This window comes from Zingiber officinale, chromosome 4A (assembly GCF_018446385.1).
Source record: "Zingiber officinale cultivar Zhangliang chromosome 4A, Zo_v1.1, whole genome shotgun sequence".
Classification (NCBI taxonomy): domain Eukaryota; kingdom Viridiplantae; phylum Streptophyta; class Magnoliopsida; order Zingiberales; family Zingiberaceae; genus Zingiber; species Zingiber officinale.
The window spans coordinates 96,422,412-96,450,168 of record NC_055992.1 but is presented as its reverse complement, the minus strand read 5'-3'; the positions used below and the strand labels follow the sequence as shown (position 1 = coordinate 96,450,168).

The following is a 27,757-nucleotide window of genomic DNA, read 5'->3' as shown; positions in this document are numbered from 1 at the left end:
TTCTAGTGTGGACTGACGAAGGAATAATTGAACCGGGTAGGACCGCACCAGAATGCGAAAGAACTTTGGGACAAATTGATCGAGCTACACGAAGGAACAAGTGACGCAAAGGTAACGAAACGTGAGTTGTTATTAAATAAGTTATTTAACATTAAAATGCAGGAAGGAGAATCGGCAAGTCAATTTCACACGAGGATCAAGGACATCCTCAACGGTCTCCACGCAATAGGACATCAAATGGAGAACAGAGACTTAATAAGGTATGCCTTGAACGCTTTTCCACCCAACAATTTGTGGGCATCTATCGTGGATGCCTAAAAAATTTCTAAAAATTTATCCAAACTAAAATTAGACGAGCTTTTTTGTGAATTAGAATTGCATGAGCAAACTAATGCTAGGACCAAGAAATGTGTAGCTTTGTTTGCAGGTTCTTCCAAGGAGAGATCTAAAAACAAGTCTGAACTTAAAGAAGAGTCAGATCAAGAGACTGAATATGAAGAGTACCTGGTGAACCTGGTAAGGAAGATGTTCACCAAGAGAAAGAGCAACTTCAGCAAGAAGGACCTGCAGAAGATAAACTCCCCCAAACCAAAGAACGTAACGTGCTTCGGATGCAACAAGAAGGGACACTACAAGAACGAGTGTCTGAAATTGAAGAGCGACAAGACAAAGGCATCCAAGAAGAAGGCTCTCAAAGCGACTTGGGACGACTCCTCCTCGGACGAATCAGAGGCCGAAGATCAGAAGCACCAGAGTCACCTCGCGCTGATGGCCCTCGAAGAAGAATCGGACGAAGAATCGGAAGACGGGTCCGAACCCGAATCGAGCCACGAGTCCGTACTCGTTTCCGAAGGTCTCAACGAGGTAAATTTTATTTTAAATAGAAATTTTTTTAAAATTATTTCGTGCTTGAATAGTAAATTAGTTAAACTATAAAAAGAAAATAAATTACTCCTTGAGGAAAATCAAAATCTCAGGAACAAATCAAAAATTCAAATCTAACTCAAGACACAACACTTGAGGAGGAAAATTTATTACTAAAACTAGAAATTAATAAATTAAAAGAAATGTTAGAAAAATTTACAATTAGATCTAAGAATTTAGATCTAATATTAAATAATCAAAAAACAACTTACAACAAAACCGGACTTGGCTACAAGTCAAGTTCAAATAAAATATTTAAATCATTAATAACTCAACACAAACAATCAAATAAAGCTTGGGTTCCGAAAGTATGCTTAACCCCGCAAGTAGGACTCAACCAATACTACATACCCAAAGAAAAAAATACATTATATAAAATCAAATAAATCAAATAAAAAAATAAAATGCAAACCTAGACCAACAAATTCAAAAACCAAATATTTTAAACCCGACCAAGACTTAGAATATCATCAAGTAAATTATAACTATAAAAAGAACAGACATAAACTAAGAACTAAAAATAAAAAATAAAGGCCAATAATTCAAGGGGAGGCTCCAGAATAGTTGGCACCTCCAAAACTAACCTACTTGGCAGGGTAACCCAAACTAACATACCCGGCAGGGTAACCCAAACTAATCCTCCTGACAGGGTAATTAGAACTAATTAGAAAGGGTTCAAGTTTAACTTGACCTATGGTACTGGTAGAGTTTTGGATGATAGTACGTTAGGGAAGCTTAGTCTATGCATGTCTAGGAAGATATGGCTTCGACCTGGTGCATTTGGCTAAGTGGAACTGACCGAAGCTACCCTTTATGGATCCTAACCAGTTAGATCAAGGTTTTATACTAAGTCCAGTGGATATGACTATTTGGAAAACCTCGAAGGTATGACTACTCTAATGATATCCAAGTGACTCACCATACCCCAGAAGTTTATCCAAAGAATGCATATCTATTGGACCCAAAGCTAAACCTGAATCTAACACAAAGTTAAACCAAACCCTAAAATTGAACCTAATTCATCTCACAAAATTATAGGATTCCTTGATTGAAAATGTAGATCGGGTGAGATGACTAAGGACTTAATTAAAATTAAAATAAATAAAAATAAAATAAAATAAAATAAAATAAATTAAATTAAAATAGAATAAATTAAAATAAAATAAATTAAAATAAATTAAATTAAAATAAATAAAAATAAAAATAAAAATAAAATAAAATAAAATAAATTAAATTAAATTAAATTAATTTTAAAAATATTTTTTTAACAAACTTAAAAAATTCTTTTAAAAAACTTTAAAAAATTCTTTTAAAAAAATATTTTTTAAAAAAATCTTTTAAAAATTATTTTTAAAACTTTTTTTAAAAAATCTTTTAAAAACTTAAAAAAATTCTTTTAAAAACTTTAAAAAATTCTTTTAAAAACTTAAAAAAAATCTTATAAAAACTTTTAAAAAAATTCTTTTAAAAATTCAACTTTAAAAAATTCTTTTAAAAAACTTTAAAAAATTCTTTTAAAAAACTTAAAAAAAATCTTTAAATATTCAAGTTAAAAAAATTATTTTAAAAACTTTTATTAACTTAAGATTATGTTAAAACTAAGCTTAAAATTTTATCAGCCTAAACTTAGACTAATTCTAGTTCTACTTATTATAGGAAATCAAGTGGATTTTGGACAGTGGTTATTCCAAACACTTGACTAAAGATCACACCAAATTCATCCAACTTGCTTACAAAAGCTCAGGGACAGTTACCTTTGGAAACAATGACAAACTCAAGGTAATTGGTATAGGTAACATTGAGCTAAAATCTGACTTCATTATCACAAATGTCTTGTTGAAAATTTCAAGTATAATCTCCTAAGTATCAGTCAATTATGTGATACTAGGTATAAGGTTAGGTTCTTATCTTCAGAATATCTAATCAAGCACCTAGATAACCCTAAAATAAGTCTAAAAGGGTTTAGAAAAGATAATATCTATGTAATTAACTTAACCACTTCTTCAATGAAGTGTTATTTAACACAAAAAGAAGAAACATGGTTATGACATAGAAGAATGTCACACACGAATTTTAGAAACATAAGCAAACTAAATGGATTAGTAGAGACTTACCAAAATTACGTAACTTAGACTCAACCATATGTAATGCTTGTCAACAAGGCAAACAAATAAAATCTATCCACAAACCAATTAATCAATCACAAACTAATTCAATACTAGAACTTTTACATCTAAATTTGTTTGACTCCCATGGGGTCAAATCAATAAACAGTAGTTTATATTGTCTAGTAATAATAGATGACTTCTCTAGGTTCACTTGGGTAAAATTCTTAAAAAATAAGGATGAAACCTTTGAAAATTTTATAAACTTATGTAAACAAGTTGAAAACGAAAAAGATCTTAAAATTAAGAGAATTAAAAGTGATAATGGGGGAGAATTTAAAAACCATAATTTTAATATGTGAGATATCGGAAAATTTAAATAAATAGACTTATTTGAGTATAAAATTTTTCTGAAAATTTTAGAAATTTTCTGAAAATTTTTCGAAGCTCGTACGATGGATTTTGAGGGGACGAATCGATGGACATGGATTAAGCCTGTTTGAGATATCCATTTAAATGAGACTTGATTGAGATTATGACTTAAAACTTAATCAAGTAACCCTAAGTTTAAATAACCCTTAATCACCGAACCCAACATAAACATCGCCGATCCCGATCCTCTCGTCCCCTTCTTCCTCTCGTTCTCTCCCTCACGGTTTTCCCTTGTCCCGATTGCCACGACTTCATTTCCGGCGATTACCGGCCGTAGGACGTGGGCTACCACAGGAGATCGCTTGCTTCTCGCGTGGACAACCGATCACCTCTCCTCTCTGCTCGACGGTCTCTTTTCCGACATCGGCGCCACCAGGGGAGCGGATCGTTGGCGGCTGTGCACCTCCTTCCACCGTCGTTCACCAAATCTTGGAGGTGATTGGTTGTATTCGACGCCACTGGACTGATTCGGCTCCAACTCCAAAACAAAAGATAATACCGACCCTGAAGATCATACCGACCCTTCGCCATTTTTGCTCAGGCACCCAAAGCGCCGTTCGCCGTTCTCCTTAGAGGACTTCCGTGCTCTCCTCCTCACGATGCAGAGGACTTCCGTGCTCAACACGGAGACGGCATCGACGTCGAATACGATGCTTCAGGCCCCGGATGCCGGTGGGGCCTCCCCCTGCGAGGAGGATGCCGCACTCTCGAAGCGCGTCGCTGACCGCTACCTCAAGCGCGAGGTGCTAGGGGAAGGCACATACGGGGTGGTCTTCAAGGCCATCGATACCAAGGCATGCCCTCTGATAGTCCCTTTTCTAAATTAGGAACTATAGTTTTAGCTTTGTTAGAGTGTACCATTTTATATGAGTCTGTTCTATCTGAAACAGTATCAGTATAAGAATGTAGTGAACTAACACATTGATTTTGACAGACTGGTCAAACAGTTGCAATTAAGAAGATTCGTCTAGGAAAGTATAAGGAAGGTGTAAACTTCACTGCACTTAGGGAGATTAAATTGCTTAAAGAGATTAAAGATCCTAATATCATTGAGTTAATTGATGCTTTCCCTCACAAGGGTAACTTGCACCTTGTATTTGAGTTCATGGAGAGCGACTTGGAAGCTGTTATCCGTGATAGAAACATTGTCCTGTCTCCAGCTGACATAAAATCATATCTTCAGATGATACTAAAAGGACTTGCCTGCTGCCATAGAAAATGGGTCGTGCACAGGTATTTTGCCTTCTTGACGCCTTCCATTTTCATGTATAAAAATCTAATCCAACAATTCTGATGCATCAGGGATATGAAACCCAACAACCTACTTATTGCTTCTGATGGACAGCTTAAACTTGCAGACTTTGGTCTAGCACGCACTTTTGGAAGTCCAGACCGCAGGCTCACTCACCAGGTTTATAATATATTTAGTATGGATTTCCTATTCAGACAGAGTACTTGACAGACATTTATAGTTTATATGCAATGCTTGTGTCAGATCAGGTCACATTTCTCATTTGTACAAAGTCTTTTGATCAGTATCGAACCTAAAATGCTGATATGATGAAAGAATTTGGTATTATTTTCACATTAATATTTACAAATTATTCTGTAGGTTTGTCTTTATTTCTGCTTTTGAGTAGGAACCATGAAATCCCACCTTTTACATGTGCTACCAAGTTTGATTATCATGTGTAGCAAAATATCACCTCTATTGGAAAATGCGAAGGATATTGTCTTTAAATTTAATTGTAAATAGCCCATAAACAAATGGAACTTGGGTCTAATGAAAATGGGAAAAATGAGATTGAAGTTTCTAGAAGGCAATCATGCCTGTCTCAGAAGATCTAATGGGCCTTACATGTTCAAATTATCAACACTCCCTCTCACATATTATGATAAAATTTCCTGTAACATTTGTGGTGGGGTGCCCACCACATGCACCTCCTTTGTCACCACCTAAGCGAGCAGAATGCATGTTGCTCCATACTATGCAGGATCATTTTTTTTACTTGCCTAAAACCATCAAATTGTGATTGTCTTGCTCATATGTTACACTGCTTCTTGTCAACTACTTTATGTCTAACCCTAGGCCTTGACTCATTTCACGTTTCTCCTGTAACATAGTTCCATACTTGCACCATGGTTTGAAATTATGTTCTGACTCAGTGGCATAAATGAAACATCATTTTTCTTGTTAAATGCCAGTAGAGGTCAAAGTCTCATGAGAAATGATAGTGATCCTTTCTAATGTGAGGAAGTTGGATCATGAAGCAGCAAAGGAAACTGAAGATTGTGGACATATTGTCAGTGGTTTAATGGTTTCAGATAGTGGATCAATGGTTTCAGGTCAAGGAGTTGGGGTAGAGCAACAAGATAAAGGTATTGTTGATCATCCATGTCCTAATGTTCAGGTTTGAGAGGTGTGAGAGAAGTTGTCCTGGGCAAGTGATGTTCTATTGATTATGCTAGTTTTTATGCTGGTTGTAATCACATGAGAGTTAATACTGATCCTTCTAATGTGTGCAAAGGTTGGATCATGCAACGAGAAAGTTAATTGAGGGCTGTAGACTTTTCTCTTTTTCTTCTTCATCCTTTTCTTCCCATTATAATATTCTTCTTTTTTCCTTCACCACTACAGCTCACAGCATAACTGACTGACCTGTGTTGACCTAAATCATGTTCTACATGCATATATTAGCACCAATAGCACCAATATTGAACTGTTCTGATTAGGGACCTATAACTTGAGATAAAAAGAATACATACCACTTTATTGAAGGATGAGACATATTTATATACAACCTAGAAATCTAATTTAGGAAACTATAATTAGGTTGATTGACTACTCATATATATTAACTAATTTGTACTGATAATATGGTAATTAATATATAGAAATATAGGAACTAATATACACAAATATGGTAACTAATATATATCGATAATACTCTCCCATAAGTTGGAGCATAGATATTAATCATACCCAACTTGTTACAAAGATACTCAACCCGAACCCCATTTAAAGCTTTTGTAAAGATATCCCCGAGTTATTTTCTTGTCTTCACATACTCGGTAGAAATCAAGCTTTGTTGAATTTTCTCACGAACAAAATGACAATCAATTTCAATGTGCTTAGTTCGCTCATGAAACACGGGATTTGATGCAATATGAAGAGCAGCTTGGTTATCACACCACAGTTTAGCTGGTACTGAAATTTTAAATCCTACTTCAGTCAAGAGTTGATATATCCATACTATCTCGCACACAGACTGTGCCATAGCCTTATATTCTAACTCTGCACTAGATCGTGACATAACATTTTGCTTTTTACTCTTCCATGAAACTAAATTTCCTCCAACAAAGATACAGTAATCTGAAGTAGATCTTGTATCCATCTTAGAACCTACCTAATCTGCATCTGAAAAACATTCAATATGAGTATGCCCATGGTTCTTATATATGATATCCCGTTCGGGTGCTCCCTTTAAGTAACACAGAATTTGCTTTAACGCTGTCCAATGATGAATGGTTGGAGATGACATAAACTGACTAACAACTGACCGAGTACGCAATATCTGGACGAGTCACGGTAAGGTAATTTAACTTTCCAACCAACCTTCGATATCTCTCAGGATATTCAAATAGTTCTCCATCTCTTGTGAGATGCATGTTCTGAGTCATTGGAGCATTACATGGCTTTGCCCCTAATTTTCCTGTCTCAGTTAATAAGTCAAGGACATATTTTCTTTGAGATAGAAATATACCATTTTTACTCCTCACAACTTCAATACCCAAGAAATACTTTAATACCCTCAAGTCTTTCGTATGAAACTGGGTATGAATGAAAGATTTAAGAGATGAGATTCCTGTAGTATCTTCCAGTAATAATAATATCATCTACATATACAACTAATAGAATGATATCAGCTCCTGACCGCTTGTAGAACATAGAATGATCAGACTTTTCATCATACCAAATTTTTCAATAATCTGACTAAATTTTCCAAACCAAACACGAGGACTCTGTTTCAAACCATACAAAGATTTTTGAAGACGACAAACTTGCCTAGACTCCCCCCGAGCGACAAATCCAGGAGGTTGTTCCGTATACACCTCCTGAAGATCACTATGAAGAAATGCATTCTTGATATCAAGTTGATGTAAATGCGAATGATGAGTAGCGACCATTGAAATAAACAATCGAATTGATGTCAACTTTACAACAGGAGAAAAAGTGTCAGAATAATCTACCCCATAGATCTGAGCATAGCCTTTAGCGACAAGACAAGCTTTTAATTTGGCAATTGACCTATCCGGATTGACTTTAACTGCGAATACCTATGTGCATCAAACAGTTTATTTCCCTGAAGGTAAATCGACCAAGTCCCAAGTGCCATTTTCATCTAAAGTATTTATCTCCTCTATCATTGCATCTTTCCAACTAGGATGAGATATGACCTCACGTACAGTCTTAGGAATAGAGATAGAATCAAGTGAAGCAATAAAAGAACAAGAGGCAAATGACAAGTTGTTATAAGAAACAAAAGAAGAAGTAGGATAAGTACACTGTTGTTTACCTTTACGTAACGCAATAGGTAGATCATTGCTCGAGATTGGATCTGCTGATGTAGTAGGTACAGGACATGAATCTAGAGGTGACACCTTGAATAAACTTGAATAATATGAGGCTTAATAGGAGCAGGTTCCAAGACAGGTGCGGAGGGTGTGATCGAATGCTGGGAAATAAGGTGAGGAGAATACAACAACAAATCATCATCATCCCTTTGTTGAGTTGGAATAGGTGAGGATGGAAAATAAGGTGTATCTTCCATGAAGGTAACGTCTATTGAGATAAGATATTTGTTAATACTGGGACAATAACACCTACAACCTTTTTGAAGACAAGAAAACCAAGGAAGATACACTTCAAAGACTTGGGATTTAATTTAGTGACATGTGGACGGACATCCCGAACAAAACAAGTGCTACCAAATATCATGGGGTTAATATGAAATAATGACTTATTGAGAAAAAGGATTTTGTAAGGGATCTCACCATGAAGAACAGAGGATGACATGCAGTTAATTAGAAAGCATCTCGTAGAAACTGCATCAGCCCAAAAGGATTTGGGAACATTCATTTGAAATAAAAGGGCCTGTGCTGTTTCTAGAAGATGTCTATTTTTACGTTCAGCCACACCATTTTAGGATGGAGTGTCAACACAAGAGGTTTCATGAAGCATGCCATACCCATATACGACTGGAATATACCAGACATGTACACTTTAGCATTATCACTCCGCAAACTACGGATGGATGTATTGAACTAAGTTTTAATCTCAGCACAAAAGACACTAAATCATGAAAATAAGTCAAAACGATTTTTCATTTAATATAACCTGGTTATACGAGAGTAATCATCGACAAAAGTAACAAAATACCTAAAACCAATTTTAGATAAAACAGGACAAGGACTCCAAATATCAGAATGAACTAATTCAAAAGGAATAGTAGTACATTTATTTATTCTAGGACTCGAACTAAGACGGTGATATTTTGCAAACTGACATGACTCACACTCTAACGAGGACACTTTACCATATTGTGGACAAAACTTTTTGAGTAAGGTAGAGATGGATGTCCCAACCTACAATGAGCCTCAAACAGAGAAGTATCAAAAGAATTTGAGAGTGGTGTGTCAAGAATGTAAAGTCCTCCAGACTCATGTCTTTTACCAATAATCTTCTTCGTCAACAGATCCTGAAACAAGCAATGATCAGGAAAAAATGAGATGCAACAATTAAGATTATGAGTCAATTGACTGACAGAGAGTAAATTAAAAGATAAATTAGGTAAATGTAAGACGGAGGACAGAGAGAGTAAAGGGGTAAGATTGATATTGCCAGACCCACAAACACAAGATGGAGACCCATCAGCTAAAGTAACAATATGAGTGTTAGCTTTGAACTGACAAGTAGAAAATAGACTAGAATTACCTGTCATATGATCCTTTGCACCAGAATCAATGACCCATTTGGAGGATGAGGAAAGAAAACATGCGTTTTGTTTACTTGAATCAACAATAACAGTGACAGAGGGAGATGACGTCTTGAGTGATTCATGATATTTTGAAAATTTGGGAAATTCATCAGCAGAAGCAAGGACCGATTTATTAGAAGTATCATTAGTGGATGCAATATGGGCCAAGTGTTTTTGTTGACTTTTGTATTGGAGCTTTCTACATTCAAACTTTGTATGACCTGGCTTACGACAATAATTGCATACAATACCACCAGAATTAGGCGTTTGAGTTTGAAAATCCTAGGAACCTCCTCCTTTGTTTCCATTATGACTAGTTTATCTTCCAGACACATAATTTGTGTTGCGACTTACTAGAGCACCACTAAGTGGAGTGGGTGTAGTATTTTTTGTACGGAGAATGTGACTAAATACATCTTGTAGAGAGGAGATCTCAGAACCAGAGAGAACTTGTGACTTAGCAGACTCAAAGTCATAGATAAGCCAGCAAGGAAGCTCATGACCGCCATCTGTTCTCATTGGATTTGTTGAACTTTCACATCAGGGCTAAAAGGCAGCAGCATATTAAGATTCTCATGTCTTTTTGAACGCTATAAAATAATTGATCAAAGGCTGATTTTGTTTTTCTACACGGTAAAAGGCTTTGCAAATCTCATACATGCACGAGAGATTCCCTTTTCCGGAGTATAAAAATTTCAAATAATCCATTAGTTCTTTAACAAATTCACAGTGATTAATCAAACCAATTACCTCACTATTAATACAATTCCGAATCTGAAGGGACAAGCGAGCATCCTCTCTTAGCCATGTCTGTTTTGAATTGTCTTTAGGAGGATCATCAGTCAAATGCCCATCTTTATCAATCCTTCATAGATAAAGATGAACCGTCTTACTCCAATTCAAATAGTTTGAATCATTAAACTTATGGTCTGTGATCTTAGACAACACGGGCACTACATTTGTCACAAGATAGGGTTTATTCTCGGCCATAAGATTTCTCTCACGGAACGCAACAACAGGAAATAGAGTGCACATATCTATAGCTTGTGTTGGAAAGAAAAAACACAGTAAATGGAAAAAAGCATAACAACGGGGGACTGATTTCTTACTTGCGCCTAGAGGATTTGAGGACAAATTTGTCGTGGACAAAGAGGAAGAGACAACACGATTATCGCTGCAGCAACAATCTTAGTGTTGCTTCCTGTTGGACGATGGCGGCAGCAGGGAAGACCTTCCTCCTTATCGTTGCCGTTCCAGCGACTGTTACTTCTCTCCAGTGGCTTGGTGGCTAATAGAAGGAAGCAAGGAGATCACGGCAAGGGCAGCAACTGCTGTTGTCGTCTTTGGGCGGTAGTGTAAGGAGAGCAAATCTTCTTGTTGCCTACTGGCTAGAGGGACTTATTGGCTAGCCGACAACAAGCAGTCCTCCAAAGGTAGGGCAGCAACATGATCTGTTGCCCGAGGTCCGTCGGGTTCGGGCTGCCGAAGATCGACGCTCTAGCCGTGTCATTGATCTCTGGTGATGATCCGTAATCAGCCGATGGTGACCCCTCCCTTGTCCGAGAGGGCGACCGTTAGCAGTGGTAGCTTTTTGGCGCCGACGGTGTCGAGTGGATGTGGCACGACGTTGGGTGAAAAATCGTGAGAGAAGGGGGTCGGCAGAAAATCACGAGAGGAGGGGGGTCTGTCGTGGTGGAAGAAGAAAAGGAGGCGAGAAACCTAATCAAGAGGAGGCCGTCGAAGGAGAAACCTGGAGGAGGAAGTTGAGTCGTGTCTTGGCTAGCGAGTGATGCAGCAGTTGGTGACTGGAGGCGGAAGTAGCAGCGATGGCATTAGAGACCACAACACTCACAACGCTCTCTTGCTTGGCGGCGCTGGCAGCGAGTACAACAACACTCCATGGAGGTGGAGCACAGCAGTGGCGGAGGACTCGTGGCACGGGGCTCCGAGATCGGAGCGGTGCGGTAGATAAAGAGGAAAGGAAAGTTGTGTGTGAGGACGATAGTGGAGGTAACCTAATTTCTAATTTCTAATTTCTAATTTCTAATCACAATGCTCTGATACCATGTAACTTGAGATAAAAAGAATACATACAACTTTATTGAAGGATGAGACATATTTATTTACAACTTAGAAATCTAATTTAGGAAACTATAATTAGGCTAATTGACGACTCATATATATTAACTAATTTGTACTGATAATATGATAATTAATATATAGAAATATAGGAACTAATATACACAAATATGATAACTAATATATACCGATAATAAAACTGGTTCCAAAGTTGAGATTTTAAGCTTTGACTTGCACAATGCTTGAGTAAGATATGAAGTTACTGAATTGTTAATCACATTCTTATTGTTTGCATGTAAGATTTGAAATTTCATTCTAAGCTAGGATTTCAATCCCCAATCTGATCAAAATTATATATCTATTGTACTGGTGTCCTAACGTGGTGCTGGTGGCACCAATGAGGAAGAGCATGAGGAGTTGAGGAAGAGCAGCAACAGTGGAGAAGTGGAGAAGACGATCATGAGGAAGTCCCATCAGTAATGATGCCTTGAGGAAGATTCTTGTGAGGAAGTAAGATGCTCACGAATCACCTCACACCACTATTCTGCTCACATAGCAGGGTATTGAAGGTTCTCACATATAGAAAGGGCAGAATAAAACGTTTCTCCCATGTTGGCATGGAACTAAATATGAAACCATGGTTGCATGACTGGTGGCTGCTTAAAGGCATAGTAATGGTTGAAAGTAATAAAACTAACTATTAACATTTTGAAATGATGTTAGTCCTTTGGTACAGATGACTATAAGAGTATCCATATTATTACATTTATCATTATTTATAGGAGCTGTAATTTCCAGAAAGAGAAATTATTAGATTTCTCTTGGTTAGTTCCAGGAATGTATTGCACATAGGTGTAAAATGTTGTTCACTTTATAACTGTTATGAATTCGCAAGTGCATGGAAACGTCGTCATAATATAAAAGATTGTTGAATCCACATGAACGGTTGATTAAGCACTAGAGATGTTGTAAAGTAAGTTATCTAGACGGTCATCATTGGTCTTTTTGCTTGAAAACCTTGCTCCGGAGGTGACCAGATCGTGTGGAACGGCAAAGTTAGAAGCTCTAGGGTTTCTTAAAGGGGAGAACTCTTTCCCAAGGAAAGGGGAAGCAACCCCAATCCCAAGATAATGAGAAAAGAGGAGTAAATCCCCCTTTATAGCAGGGGGGCACACCCCCCTTATTTTCTCCGCCACGACCGTGCCTTTTGGTATAGCCTGGGTATGAATAACCTCAGCCGGAGAGGCACGGACATGCCAATTGGCACGACCACCCCCTGATTCAGCTCCGGAAACTCATGCCATTTGGCACGGCCTGACCCTGACTCTGATTGGGCTCTAGAAGGGGGGGGGGGGGGGGCCCAATCGTGTGTTTTCACTCGACCGCCCCATTGTTGGTCGTTGGTGGGAGGCACGACCGGAGCCTGCTTCGCTTTGGGAGAGGGTACACAGCCGGGCCGTGTCAGGGGGCATGACTAGGTTGCTGATTCTTCACAAGTTGCTTCAATGTGTCTTTCCACTCCATTTTCATTTCAATCTGTGTCCTGTTAATAAAAAACATGCAAAGAGCAGATCTTGAACAAATAGAATGGAAGTATTACATAATAATGAAATAGGGTACAATAAACATAGACTATATTACAAGTCGATGTGCATCAAAGAATAGCTAGAAACATATATAACTTATGCACATCACACCCCCACTTGAGCCTTTGCTTGTCCTTGAGCAAAAACTGTAATCTAGACCTATATAGTTAAATAGTGCATCGTAATATCTAGCGTATCAATCTAATCCTATCAAATGATTTCATTGGTGAGCAAGATACAAAAATTATTTGAGTATGACCTAAGAAATAGTTCTCAATGCAATAGGGACCTAAGTTTTTCAAGTTTCAACTCCTAAGCCTAGTCAAGTTGTCATAAAATTATGTTCCTTATACTTCTGGCTATAGACACTTACCTGCCACACGTATGATTCATATTTCTAAAACTACACAAGGTCTCAAAGGATTACTTGGAATCAAGAGAAACATAATATTTATTTCCCCAATAACCTAACTCGGTTTCAAAGGGGTAAATTATTAGTTTTAACTCATGACAACTATTTTCTATCCCTTATTCATATGATTTTTTTTGGTGCCTTAAAAGTGTAGCACTAACACATGCAAATATACAAATGCAAATGCAAATGCAGGGATTTTGATTTTTCCAAGTGACTTGTTATGATCCAAGATCATCCAGTAACTAAAATGTAATTAAGAGGTCACCTTAGAAACACAAGTACTAGTACAGTTCTATGAATCATAACTTTTCAGAGTTATCTTCCATCAAAACTAGGTATAGTATATAGTGATCCTAAAACAAGACTAACACTTAAACTTCTGCTAAAAACATTGCTCACTTTAGGCTAACATAGATAGGAAAAGATAGATCACTAAACATACTAGCACCATAAGTAACCAATAAAGCATATGAAATCTAGAATAAGCGTGCTAATATTTTGCATTAAGGAACAAACAATCATAATGTGATGAATGATGCAACTAGAAAAATTTTATTATGTAAAAAGAAATATAACAAAAACTAAACTAAACCCAATACATCCCAGACTTAAACTTTTCATTGTCTCAATGAAAATTAGAAATGTAATATGGTGGAGGTTTTGAAATTAGAGAAGTTGCCAAGTGTTGAGTTCCAAATGATTAAAACATTCATGTTCTAAAGATACTTTCCTATCTGTGATTTGCACTCCTCCACAACTTTGAATCCTATAAAAAGAAAGTGGACAAGGAAAACTAAGTAGAGGGATTAGGGTTATTATGAAAAAAGAAAAGAAACTAGAAAAAACTAAAAACATAAATGAAGATAAGGAAGAACTTAGGTTGCCTCCCAAGAAGCGCTTGTTTTAAGTTATTAGCTTGACCCCTTATTTGGTTCATCTAAATCTCGATCTAGGAGGCGTTAGAAATTTTAGAATCCTTTGTAAAAGGGTTCTTAGCTCCTTAAAATTTATACTCTCCTTCAAAGGTGCATAACGAGGTTGCTCTTTCGTTGATTGCTATGCAAAAGATGTCCTACCACCAACATGCTTGAAAAAATATTGGTTATTAGCTTTAGAAATATTAAATAAAATTTTACCACTGCCAATCACCGAAAAGAGTGTATCGTCGAACATAGATTCACATGTGGTTAGGGGAGGCTTTTCTTGGTCCTTGAGACTTGGAGGTATTTGAATTAGAGCAGAACACTCCACTATCAAAGTCTCAATTTGATGTTCCTCAAGCTCAATTTCATTATCTTCGCTCATCTGAGACTCCTCCCAAATTGAGAGACGAGTTGACATGCTAACACATGATGAGGTTATATTATTGCATGTAGCATTCATTTGCTTGATTTTCTCGTGCACTTGAACTTGTGAGGTTTAGAAACTTTCTAACATTTTCAATATTCTGTCCTCCTGGGATGAAGATTAAGCTTCCATATTTTGACAATAGTTGCCTTGTCCTCGATTGTCGCTAAAAAATTGAGGGTTCCTCCAATCAGGGCTGCATGCGTGAGAGTGTGATGAGGCCATTACATCGAACTTTCTATTGAGTTCATCTATTGATGTTTCCAAATTGTGTAGCTTGATGCAATTCTCGATTGTATGACCTGTCTCTTTACAAGCTTTACAGTTGTTCGAGCCACTGATTGTAATTGGGGAGGTCACCCTATTGTCTAGGTGAATGGTCAAACTGTAATGGACAATTCTCGTTCGAATGATCTGTTGCACCATAACTATGACATAGACATTAGTAGAATTCACATCAAACATTTGTTTGAACCCTTTGAATAGAAGCATATATTATTTTATTTAAGGAAAACATGTCTATCTAAAATATAATAGTCAGAATAGGATAAACATGTAATAGAAACCAAAACAAAAATGCAAAATTAAAAACAAGAGGAAGAAAGATGCAAAAAGAGAAATGTCTAGAATAACTCAAATGCTAATCAACTGATGTTAATCAGAAATAGTCTCGGTAACGGTGCCAAAAACTTGTTACGAATTCGTAAGTGTACGGTAACGTCATCAGTAATATAAAAGATTGTCGAATCCACATGGACTGTTGATTAAGCACTAGAGATGTCACAAAGTAAGTTATCTAGACGGTTGAAAGTTGGCTCTGACACTTGCGAACTAACGAGAGAGATTGAAAAGAGGAAGAGAAGGTTGAGAGAAAGAGAGAGAGAGAGAGAGAGAGAATGAGCATAAGTGAATAAAGGATGATAGATTCTAGAATTTCGGTTTCATTATGATACTATGCATTGTTCATCTATTTAACTCCATGCTTATTTTCTTGTAGGGCTTCTAATTAAAGTCCAACACAACCTCGCGCAGGTCGCACCTTCGAGTTTACTCAAGTTCTAATGCCATTAGGTAAAGAAGCAACTCTAGAAAGCCCGACCATACAATCTCTAGAGTTAACCGATTTACTTCATAACGGTAGATTAATGCAATTAAGTAGAAGAGATAATCTATAAAGTCCGGTTAAAAGGATACCTTTTGTCACAGGCCCCCGACCATATAATCACTAGATTCAGCAAGTCACTAACATTAATTAGGGGAAACCCCTCTAAACTCTAATTAGCTTTCCTTATAGGGAATTGCCTCTCGTTTCAAGGGTGATACCCTAGAAAGTAAGGGATACATTCTGTCACAGGATCTCCGGTTAAACAAACCAATGTATCCCTCTACACGGTGAACAAAACCTTACATCTATATGTATTAACCTCACATACAAGGTACAACACACATAGAACATGATATAAACATATCATAGCACAAGAAAATGTCCAAATACATAGTTTATACATCAACATTACATCACAACTACTTCCTACATCCTAGATCTGGAGAATCTATTCCATTGCAAAGGATTTACAAACAAGAGGCCACAAATTAAGCAATCTACAATAGAATAAATGAGATAAAGAGAGGAGAAAGCTTATCAATGTATCGTCGGTCTTTTTGCTTGCAATCCTTGCTCCGGAGATAGACAGATCGTGTGGAACGATAAAGATAGAAGCTCTAGGGTTCTCCGAGGGGGAGAACCCTTCCCCAAGGAAAGGGGAAGCAACCCTAATCCCAAGATAATGAGAAAAGAGGAGAAAACTCCCTTTTATAGCAAGGGGGTATGTCCCCCTTGTTTTCTTTGTCATGACCGTGCCTTTTAGTATGACCTGGGCGTGAATAGCCTCGGTCGGAGAGGCACGACCATGCCAATTGGCACGACCAACCGTTGATTCAGCTCTTGAAACTTGACACTGCCTGGCGTGACTATGTGTTTTCACACGAGCGCTCCTTTGTTGGCTGCAAGTGGGAGGCACGGCCGGAGCCTACTTCGCTTTGGGAGAGGGCACACGATTGTGCTAGGGGGCACGACCAGGTTGCTGATTCTTCACAAGTTGTTTCAGTGTGCCTTTCCACTCCATTTTCGCTCCAATTTGTGTCTTGTCAATTAAAAACATGCAAAGAGTAGATCTCCGAACTAATAGAATAGAAGTATGACATAATAATAAAATAGGGTGTAATAAACATAGATTATATTCATGAAATACAAGTAGATGTCCGTCAAAAAATGCCTAGAAACATATATAACCTATGCACATCAATAATATCAATGCTAATCCATTTTATATACTGCTTAAACCAACTATTAACATTTTGAGATGGTGTTAGCCCTTTTGCAATGGATGAGTGCATGGATATCAACATTGTTACATCCATCATGATTTATAGGAGCTGCAACGTGAGAAAGAAATTATTAGATTTCTGTTGGTTAGTTCCAACTAAATGTGTTAGGTAGGTGTAGACACTTGTTCACTTCAGATCCATGCTAATTCATTGTATATACTACTTAATTATCACTCTGTAGATTCTTGAAAGATTGATCAATTTACTATTAAATATTTCTTTTATTTTGTAGGTTTTTGCTCGTTGGTATAGAGCACCTGAGCTGTTGTATGGGGCCAAACAATATGGATCAGGGGTAGATGTGTGGGCTGCAGGTTGTATATTTGCTGAACTGCTCCTTAGGCGACCTTTCATGCAGGTTTGATTAGCTTCTTTTTTGATATTGCTTAATACATTAAATGTTTTTTTTCAAGGTACTTGTGTGTTCAGATATAAGATAGTTAATTTGCTTGTGAGATATATCTTGTTAGGGCTATTTTTCTTTCCAACAAAGATGAACGAATGCAATCATTTACATTTTGTTATAGAGATTAACTGACTCAGTACTTAACCTACTTGGAAGGAATAGGGAAGGGAAGTTAGATCCTGTATCTATTTAAGCTGTGTAAATGAAAAGATAAGGGAAGCAAAATCACAAAAATCGTCTAAACTAAACATGATCCTGCATTGATAACACTGGAACCAAATACACACTTGATACGATTGAGATATTGATGTTTAGAAAGAAATAGCAGTGAACATAACTAGTCATAAAAATTTTCTCAGGGAGAGCCTAATTGCGTTTACTAAAAATAGGGCATCTTTGTTTCGTGCCTTTTTTGTTGAGATTAAAATTCAATTCAATACATTCATTCGTACTTTATGAAGTGATAATGCTAAGGAGTATATGTCCGATTTATTCCAGTCATATATGGGTCAGAATGGCATGCTTCATGAAACCTCTTGCGTTGACACTCCATCCCAAAATGGTGTAGCTGACGTAAAAATAAGCATCTTCTTGAAACTGCACGTGCCCTTTTATTTCAAATGAATGTTCCCTAACCTTTTTGGGCTGATGTAGTGTCTACAACATGTTTTCTCATTAATCGCATGACATCTTCTATTCTTCTTTGGTGAGATCCCTTACAAAATCCTTTTTTCCTAATAAGTCGTTTTTTCCTATTAATCGTAGGATATTTGGTAGCACTTGTTTTGTTCGGGATGTTCATCCACATATTACTAAATTAGATCCCAAGTCGTTGAAGTGTATTTTCCTTGGTTATTCTCGTCTTCAGAAAGGTTATAGGTGTTATTGTCCTAGTATTAACAAATATCTTATCTCAATTGATGTTACTTTCATGGAAGACACACCTTATTTCCATCCTTATCAATTTCGACTCATCAAAGGGAGGATGATGATTTGTTGGTATATTCTATCACACTATACACACCTGTCCCGAAATTGGCTCTTGTCAAACCTCCTATTATTCAAGTATACTCCAGACGCCACCCACCCCTCGAGATTCATGTCCTGCACCTACTACTTCGTCATCAGACCTAGTTCTGAGCGATGATCTTCCTATTGCATTATGCAAAGGAAAACGACAATGTACTTATCCTACTTCTTTTGTTTCTTATAACGACTTATCGTCTTCCTCTTATTCTTTTATTGCTTCACTTGATTCTGTCTCTATTCCTAAAAGTGTGCGTGAGGCCATATCTGATCCTAGTTGGAGAGAAGCAATGATAGAAGAGATTAAAAGCACGTCTTGTTGCTAAAGGATATGCTCAAATTTATGGGGTGGATTATTCTGACACTTTTTCTCCTATCGCAAAGTTGACATCTGTTCGATTATTTATTTCAATGGTTGCTACCCATCATTGGCCTTTATAACTTGATATCAAGAATACTTTTCTTTATGGTGATCTTCAGGAGGAGGTGTATATGGAGCAACCTCCTGGTTTTGTTGCTAGGGGGAGTCAGGGCAAGTTTGTCATCTTTGAAAAACTTTGTATGGTTTGAAACAGAGTCTTCATGTTTGGTTTGAAAAATTTAGTCAAATTATTGAAAATTATGGTAACTAATATATATATATATATTAGTTACCATATTTATATATATTAGAGACCATATTATTGGTACAAATTAATTAATAGATATATGTATAGTTGTCTTAAAATAGATCCCTTATATAAAGGGGTCTTGCTTTTCAATAAAGTATGAATTCTTTTTTTTTGTTTTTGAAAAAGGAACAAATTCTAAAAATATAACAAAAAAATGATATTATGCCTTTAAATAACAAAATGGTTGTGTATTATATAGCATTGATTATTATATCATTGTATTGAGATTAATCTCATAATTTTCCAATATTCATCTGAGGATAGTTAGTATTGAATTAGTTGCTTCACCTATCCATAAATACATAGCATAACTGTATCTCAGTTTATCACTAAGAGTTGGACTTAAATTCATATAAACTAATTTCTAATTTTGGCATCTCTTCTCTTTCCTACTACTAGTGCTCTTGCTGATCCATCTTTTCTTTCCTTATTTCTTGGTTGGTGTTTGGATCTCCTCTTTTTAACTAGCTGATGGAATCAACTGATGAGTCAGCAAAAGTGAATTTCCTTTTTCAATTAGTATAGTCAATTGGTGCTTATAATCTTGTCTTTTGCATTATGTATCCTTGTCCCGACAAATGAAATTGAAGGATGAGACACTAGAAGAGAATCTTCCTCTATTGATGAATTCTAATTGGTTCCTCGACAAAATAATATTTACTCGTGCCAACACAATATCATTATAGGTCTACAATTGAATATGTCTCCACTATAATGACCAATACTAATCTACACTTGAAACCATTGTTTAGTACGAAAGCCTATTAGTTTAAAGTAGATGTGTTTTAAAGATTTGCAAAATTGTAAAAATGGAGATATTTTGAATAGATATAAATAGGTAAAATTTAGAAAAAAAAGTTATAGGATTAGTAAACTTTAAAGCACAATATCTATTGAATTGTCTAAGCTAGGAAAATGAAATGTAAACAAACTTAGGTAATGCTAGATACAATAAAACTTATGTTACATAGTAAACGAATAAATGAATGATAGGTTTTTTTGTGATAGCATATATGATTGTTGTTCTACTAACAATTTTATTTTAGGGATTAAAAATTATCGTAGATTTAGGAATTCTTGTTTTGTTTTAGATTACTTCTAATGCGTAGAAACCATGTCTCTGAGACTTCATCCATTGCGTAGGTTGGTCGACCGAGACTTATGAGGAATTTCGATGTCTAGAGGTCTAGCCTTTAAGATTTCATCCTTTGCCCAGTGTTGGTCGATTTTGAGTTGCCCGAACTTCCACTTGCCCAATCTAAACCTTGACTTGTTGGACTTGCTGAGACTTTATCATTGCCAAGCATTTAGTCACCCTACTTGTTGACCTGCTTGTACTTTTATCACTTGCCAAGCATTCTGTCTACATTGGCCTATTTAGACTTTCACACTTGCTAAGTATCCAATCATCCTTGACTTGTCTGGTTTACTTTGCTAAATATTTAGTCCTCTTGTTTGAACTTCCACTACCAAACATTTGGTCCTCTTGAACCGCTTGCTTTGACTTCTAGTGCCAAACATCTATTGAACTTTGTTTTCCCCACTCCCTATTGGACTTTCATTTTGCCAACTCCCTTTTAGACTTCTCCAACCACTAACTCTCTGTTGGAGTTTCTATTTGCCATGGACTTTCTATCGACCAACTCTCCCGTTAGACTTTCCATTGTCAATCAACTATTGAACTTTCAATAATGCCAACCCTTGTTGGACTTTTCTCTTTGTCAAATGTTTGTCCGACCTCAACCCATTTGGCCTTCACTCAATGTCATGTACCAGTCAATTTTGATCAACTTGACATATTAACCTAATTTAAACTTATCTCAATCATATTGCTAATATGATTGGATCAAAATATTGTGTAGACATATTTTCTAAACATCAAAGCACATCCTTTGGTCTATTAGGACCAAGCTTTGTTTGACTGCACCATCAATATCCCCAACATGACCAACGTGGGGTCTGATTGCACAAATAGAATGTCGGACATTTAAGGTATAATTTGGTTAAGTGAATTATTTTGACAAAATTTTTGAGAAATAAGTTCAAGAAATTGACGAAAAGTTTATAGTATATATTTATAAGAATAAAGGTGGTATACAATGTTTTAGATATATAGCAATTATGAGAAATATTATGAAACTTTAGAAAAATGGTTATCGGAAGAAGAATAATAGATGGAACACACATTTCCAAAAATAAGAGATATAGATGTTATTTACTTAAAGAGAATTAATGGAAAGATGTAGTAGAAAGAAGCATTTTTATGTGTCTTTTACCGACTTGAAAAGGCTTATGATAAAGCCTCTAACAACTATTATAATGGGGTTTAAATAAATAATAATTACATGGATATGATAGAAATAGGTTAATATTGTTTTTAGTGTTAGAGCTGCTCATAAGTTTGGAATCTCGTATAGTGACAGGCGGCAAGGTTGAAGTATTGTTTTATTAAGTTATTGAAGCTTGAGATTACTCAATATAGATAATGCCTCTTATTATTATGTCAATTATATCAATGAATATCATGGCATGCAAACATTTAACACTGCATGCTACAACGCATGCCAAGATGAATTAAAAAAAATATTTTTAATTTTTATAATTTGTATCCTGTACAACAAAATGTGTCTAAACCATGCATATGAAACACAGTCCAAATTTAAGTCTATGTTTTCTATTTATTTATTTTATTTTTATTTATTTTATTTTTATTTCTACCTCGAATTCACCATCGACGCCATATATTAGAACCTTAACATAGTACTAGAAAAGTATCTTCAAATTAAAGATCCAATATCTGACACAATTTCCACTCTATATTTTGAACATTAGAGCTATAAACAACAACAACAATAACCAAGTCTTATTTCACTGGTAGAGTTGACTATATGGATCATTCTACACTATTGGATTGTATCACCTATTATATTATCATTTATATTTAAAAAAAATTATCTTATTTTATTGTTGCTGACCAAGTCTCTTTTGGTCTTCCTCTTTTTCGTTTGATATGTGAATTTGTCATAGTTTCACATTGTTTAACTGGAGCATTTATTATGAGTTTAAGTACATGTTCGTACCATCTTAAATGTATCTTACACGTTTTTCCTCAATAGGTGTAACCCGAATTTCTCTCTAATATTTTTATTTCTTATCTTATCTATTCTTGTATGTCTGCATATTCACTTTAATATCCCCATCTCTGCAACTCTCATCTTCTGATCATGTGCCTGTATCATAACTTAACATTCAACTCCATATAACATAGTAGCTCTAACTGTCATTTTGTAAAACTTTTCTTTATGTCTTAGAGGTACTTTATGATCATAAAGAACAACTGAGGCTCTCCTCCATTTCAACCATCCTGCTTGTATACTATGTAAGATATTTCTCTCAATCCCTCCATCCTTTTGCAAAAATAATTCTAAATACTTAAAACTCACTTTCAGACAACTTATCATCTACTATCTTAATAATTGTCTCATTATGTATAATATTGTTAAATTTAAATTCTATATATTCTGACTTTACCTACTAAGCCTAAAATCTTTCACTTCTAGTGTTTCCCGTCAAGATTCGAGTTTAACATTTATTTCTTCATGTGTCTCATCTATCAAAATAATATCATCTGCAAATAACATATACAGCAGTACTATTTCTTGAATGTGTCTAATTAGTTAATCCATGATTAATGAAAAAATAGGGATTTAGAGCTGATCCTTGATGTAACCTTATCTCTATGGGAAATGCTTCAGTCAATCCGCCTAATGTCTTCACTCTTGTCATTACACCCTTATAGATATTCTTAATTAGTTCAATATACGTTATACTAACACCTCTCTTTTTTAGAGTTCTCCATATAATTTTCCTAGGGAATCTATCATAAGCTTTTTCTAGGTCAACGAATACCCTATGTTAGTCTTGCTTCTAATCCTGATACTTTTTAATTAGTTGAAGATGTATAACTTCTATTGTCGATCTTTTAGGTATAAATCCAAATAAATTCTTGGGTCATCATGGTCTCCTTAGTCTTTTTTCTAGTACTATTTTCTAAGATTTCATGGTATGATTCATTAGTTTAATATCTTTATAGTTTGCATAATTTTATACGTCTCCTTTATTCTTTATATAAGTGAACTTGAGTACTTACCTTTCATTGATTAAATATTTTTTTATTTTTCAATATCAAGTTGAATAAATTTGTGAGTCATTCAATACCTTGTTTCCTAAGATCCATACCTCTATCAGAATATGTCCAACTGCTTTCCATGTTGCATCCTATTTAAAACTTGCTCTACTATTTTTTAGTTGGTACCAAGTATCCAGTTTACATCGACTAATTCTGGGTAGCCCGATCCATAGAAGTTTTCCATCGACTAACAGGGTAAATTGAGAAGCACTCGTAATGGACGACCATTAGCTCAACGTTCTTAGGTCAACCGTCTATTAAGGAAAATTCATTTGTTAATTTGTCGAGATAGCTCGATCCTTAGTGCCTGAAAACTGAGAAGGCGTCCTTCCACTACACCATTGTCCCGGGGAAAAACTTGCTCTACTAAAGTTTAAATTCTACTATAAAAATTTAAATTTCTATACTTATTTAACTTATTTAAATTATCTAAATTAAGTTGGTCATCTAAACCTTCATTAAAAGGTTAATGAAAATACCTTCCATCACTCTTTTATTTTCTCATCATTTGCTTGTATTCTATTGCATTCATTTTTAGTGTATCTTATTTGAATAAGATATCTTATCTTCTTCTCTCACGTTTTTACTATTTTTAAATATTTTTCTCTTTTTTTTTTATCCAATTTTTGATATAAGTCTTTAAAAATTCCATTCTTAGCTTCATTCACCCGTTTTCTTGGCCTTTTTCTTAGCTACTGTATATTTTTTAAGTTTTCTTCATTCTTACAAATATATAATTTCTTATAGGTTGTTCATTTTTCCTTCACTTTCTCCAAAACTTTCTCATTCCACCACTAAGATTTATTTACATAGTATCGCATACACTCTTGACTATTATTTTCAACTTTGATACTATCGTATATTTCTCCTAATGCTTATACTCTTACCGTGTACTTAAATAAGTTTTGTTTCCTATCTTTTAACTTTCACCATTTAATTTTAAGAGTTGTGCATATTTTCTTTCTATTGATACTATGCTTGAGGCGTATTTCCAACCCTACTGATCTATGTTAGGTAGTTAAATTCTAAATTTTCTCACAAAATTTTCTCAAGGAGAAGTCTAGCCTGTAACTTCTCCTTGCTTAAGAAAGCTAATTAGCTTCTAATGCTACTACAACTATACCCCATATGAAACCTGATCCCAAAACTACTCCCAGGTTTACTTCATTTATCCATTCTCTAACACTAGTGACAAGTTTTTCTCATAATCGCTTTCCTTCTCATTTTTGTAATTCTTCAAGAACTCCGCCCATGATGACCGGTCATGGCCGGTCCCAAGCCCGGATAAAGGAGGAGGGTTGCGTTAGGTTGCCAGCCAACGTCAAACTATGGCAAATATTTAATGAATGAATCCATTAAACTATTGTGCTAATGCTAGGTTGTTCCCCGGAAGGAACGCGTTGCAGGGTCCGACTGTAACGTCTCGGCAAGGACCGCTACATCTCCAAGAGTTCGCGTTACAGGGTTCGACTATAACGTCTCAGCAAGGACCGCTACATCTCCATGAGAACTTGGGTGTAGTGTTAAATAGGCAAAAGTTCTCACACCATAGGTTAGATAAGAACAAATATGATAGGAAAACTAATAATCTAAGATTTGGAACATGGAATATAGGAACTCTCACTGGTAAATCAATGGAGGTAGTAGATATGATGATTAGGAGAAAAATTAGTATTTTGTATGTACAAGAAGATAAAATGGATAGACATAGAGAACTCGAGTTTTAAGTTATAGTACACCGAAAAGAGTAAAGCAAGAAATGGAGTGGATATCGTAGTAGATAATTCATTAAAGGATGAAGTGAAGTTAGAGAAGTTATAACACTTAAGATAATAGTGGCGAAAGAAACTATGAACATAATTAGCGTATATGCACCACAAGTAGGATTAGATGAAACTACCAAATCAAGGTTTTGGGAGGGCTTAGATGAAATATTACAAAATATTCCACCAAATGAAATGATTTTAATAGGAGGTGATCTAAATGGGCATGTCGGAGTGAAAAATGAGGAATATGAGAGAGTACATGAGAGTTATGGGTTTGGAACGAGGAATAAGGAAGGGAAAACTATATTAGATTTTGCGATAGCATATGACCTTATATTAGCTAATACGTTTTTTAAAAAAAGAGAAGAACACTTAGTCACATTCAAAAGTGGGAATAATAAATCGCAAATTGACTTTCTTATGGTTAGGAAGAAGGATAGAAAGATTTGTAAAGATTGCAAAGTCATCCCAGAGAAAGCTTAACTACCCAACATAGGGTAGTAGTGTTGGATATACGCTTCAAACATAGTATCAATAGAAAGAAAATATATACAATTCCTAGAATTAAGTGGTGGAAGTTAAAGGATGAGAAACAAAATATATTTAAGGAGAAGATAGAAGTACAAGCATTAGGTGAAATATACGATGACTCTAATACAACATGGGATAAGATGATAGGTGGAATACTCGGTGAGTCAAAGGGACATGCACCACTAAGTAAAGAATCTTGGTGGTGGAATGAGAAAGTACAAGAGAAAGTGAATGAAAAATGAATAGCTTATAAGGAATATATATTTGTAAGAACGAGGAAAACTTAAAAAAAATATACAATAGCCAAGAAAGAAGCTAAGAAAATAGTGAGTGAAGCAAAAAATGAAACTTTTGAACGGTTATATCAAAAATTGGATACAAAAGAAGGGGAAAGACACATTTATAGAATAGCTAAAGTGAGAGAAAGGAAAACAAGAGATCTTAGCCAAATAAAATGTATTAAAGATGAATGTAATAGGGTATTAGTAAACGATGGAGAAATAAAAGAGCGATGAAAGAGGTATTTTCATCAATTTTTTATTGAAGGTTTAGGTGACCAACTTAACTTAGGTAATTTAAGTAGATCGAATGAGCATAGAAATTTTAATTTTTATCGTAGAATTCAAACTTCAGAAGTAAAACAAACTTTAAATGAGATGTACAATGGAAAAGCCGTAGGACCGGATGATATTCCGATAGAGGTATGGAAGTGCTTGGGAAACAAGGTATTGAATGACTTACAAAATTATTTAACATGATATCGAAAACGAAAAGAACGCCTGATCAATGGAGGATAAGTACTCTAGTTCCCTTATATAAAAAAAGGAGACATACAAAATCGTGCAAATTATAGGGTATTAAACTAATGAGTCATATTATGAAATCTTCGAAAAAAGTAATAGAAAAAGATTAAGGAAGGAGACCATGTGTGAAAATCAATTTGGGTTCATGCCTGAAGGTCGACAATATAAGCTATACATCTCCTTAGACAATTAATTGAAAAATATCGGGAGCAAAACAAGATCTACATGGTATTCATCGACTTAGAAAAACTTATGATAAAGTTCCAAGAGAAATTATATGGAGAATTTTAGAAAAGAGAGGTGTTAGCGTAACATATATTGAACTAATTAAGGATATGTATGAGGATGTAACGACTGGAGTAAAGACTTCAGGAGTAATCAAGCATTTCCAATAAAGATAGGGTTACATCGTGGATCAACCCTAAGTCCCTATCTTTTACACTAATTATGATTTAACTCACAGACATTCAAGACACGATCGTGCGTGTTGTTCTGAGATGATATTATTTCGTAGATGAGACACGAAGGAGTAAATGCTAAGCTAGAATCTTGGAGGAAAAATAAGGGAAATGTTTTAAGCTTAGTAGATTAAAGATGGAATATACGGAATTTAAATTTAGCAATATTAAAAGTAATGAAACAATTGTTAAGATAAGAGAGGTTGCCCAGAACCGAGAGATTTAATATTTAGGATCATTTTACAAACGACGGAGGGATCGAGAGACGCCTTACATGGGATACAGGCAGACGGGTGAAATGGAGGGAGCGGGTGTTTTATGAGTAAAGTACCTCTTAAACTTAAAGGTAAGTTCTATAAAGCCGCACTCAGACCTGCTATGTTATATGGAGCTGAATGTTGGGCTATGACTCGAGCACATGAGCATAAGATGAGAGTTGCAGAGATGAGGATGTTAAGGTGGATGTGTGGACATACGAAGATGGACAAAATAAGGAATGAGAGCATTAGAGAGAAAGTCGGAGTTGCATCTATTGAGGACAAACTCCGAGAGACACGTTTAAGATGATACGGACATGTACTTAGACGACCAAT

The 27,757-nt window shown here is 35.6% G+C and overlaps 1 protein-coding gene across 1 annotated transcript in view; it reads left to right on the top strand.

The window, feature by feature from the left end:
* Window positions 1–3,606: 3,606 nt before the first annotated feature.
* Window positions 3,607–27,757, top strand: part of LOC121970263 (cyclin-dependent kinase D-1-like) — a 36,315-nt gene continuing 12,164 nt past the window's right edge. Inside the window, exons 1-4 of the mRNA XM_042520858.1 lie at window positions 3,607–4,255; window positions 4,396–4,694; window positions 4,764–4,872; window positions 17,547–17,672. Coding sequence (XP_042376792.1) covers window positions 4,061–4,255; window positions 4,396–4,694; window positions 4,764–4,872; window positions 17,547–17,672 — 729 coding nt within the window. The 5' untranslated portion in view covers window positions 3,607–4,060. The remainder of the gene's footprint in view (window positions 4,256–4,395; window positions 4,695–4,763; window positions 4,873–17,546; window positions 17,673–27,757) is intronic.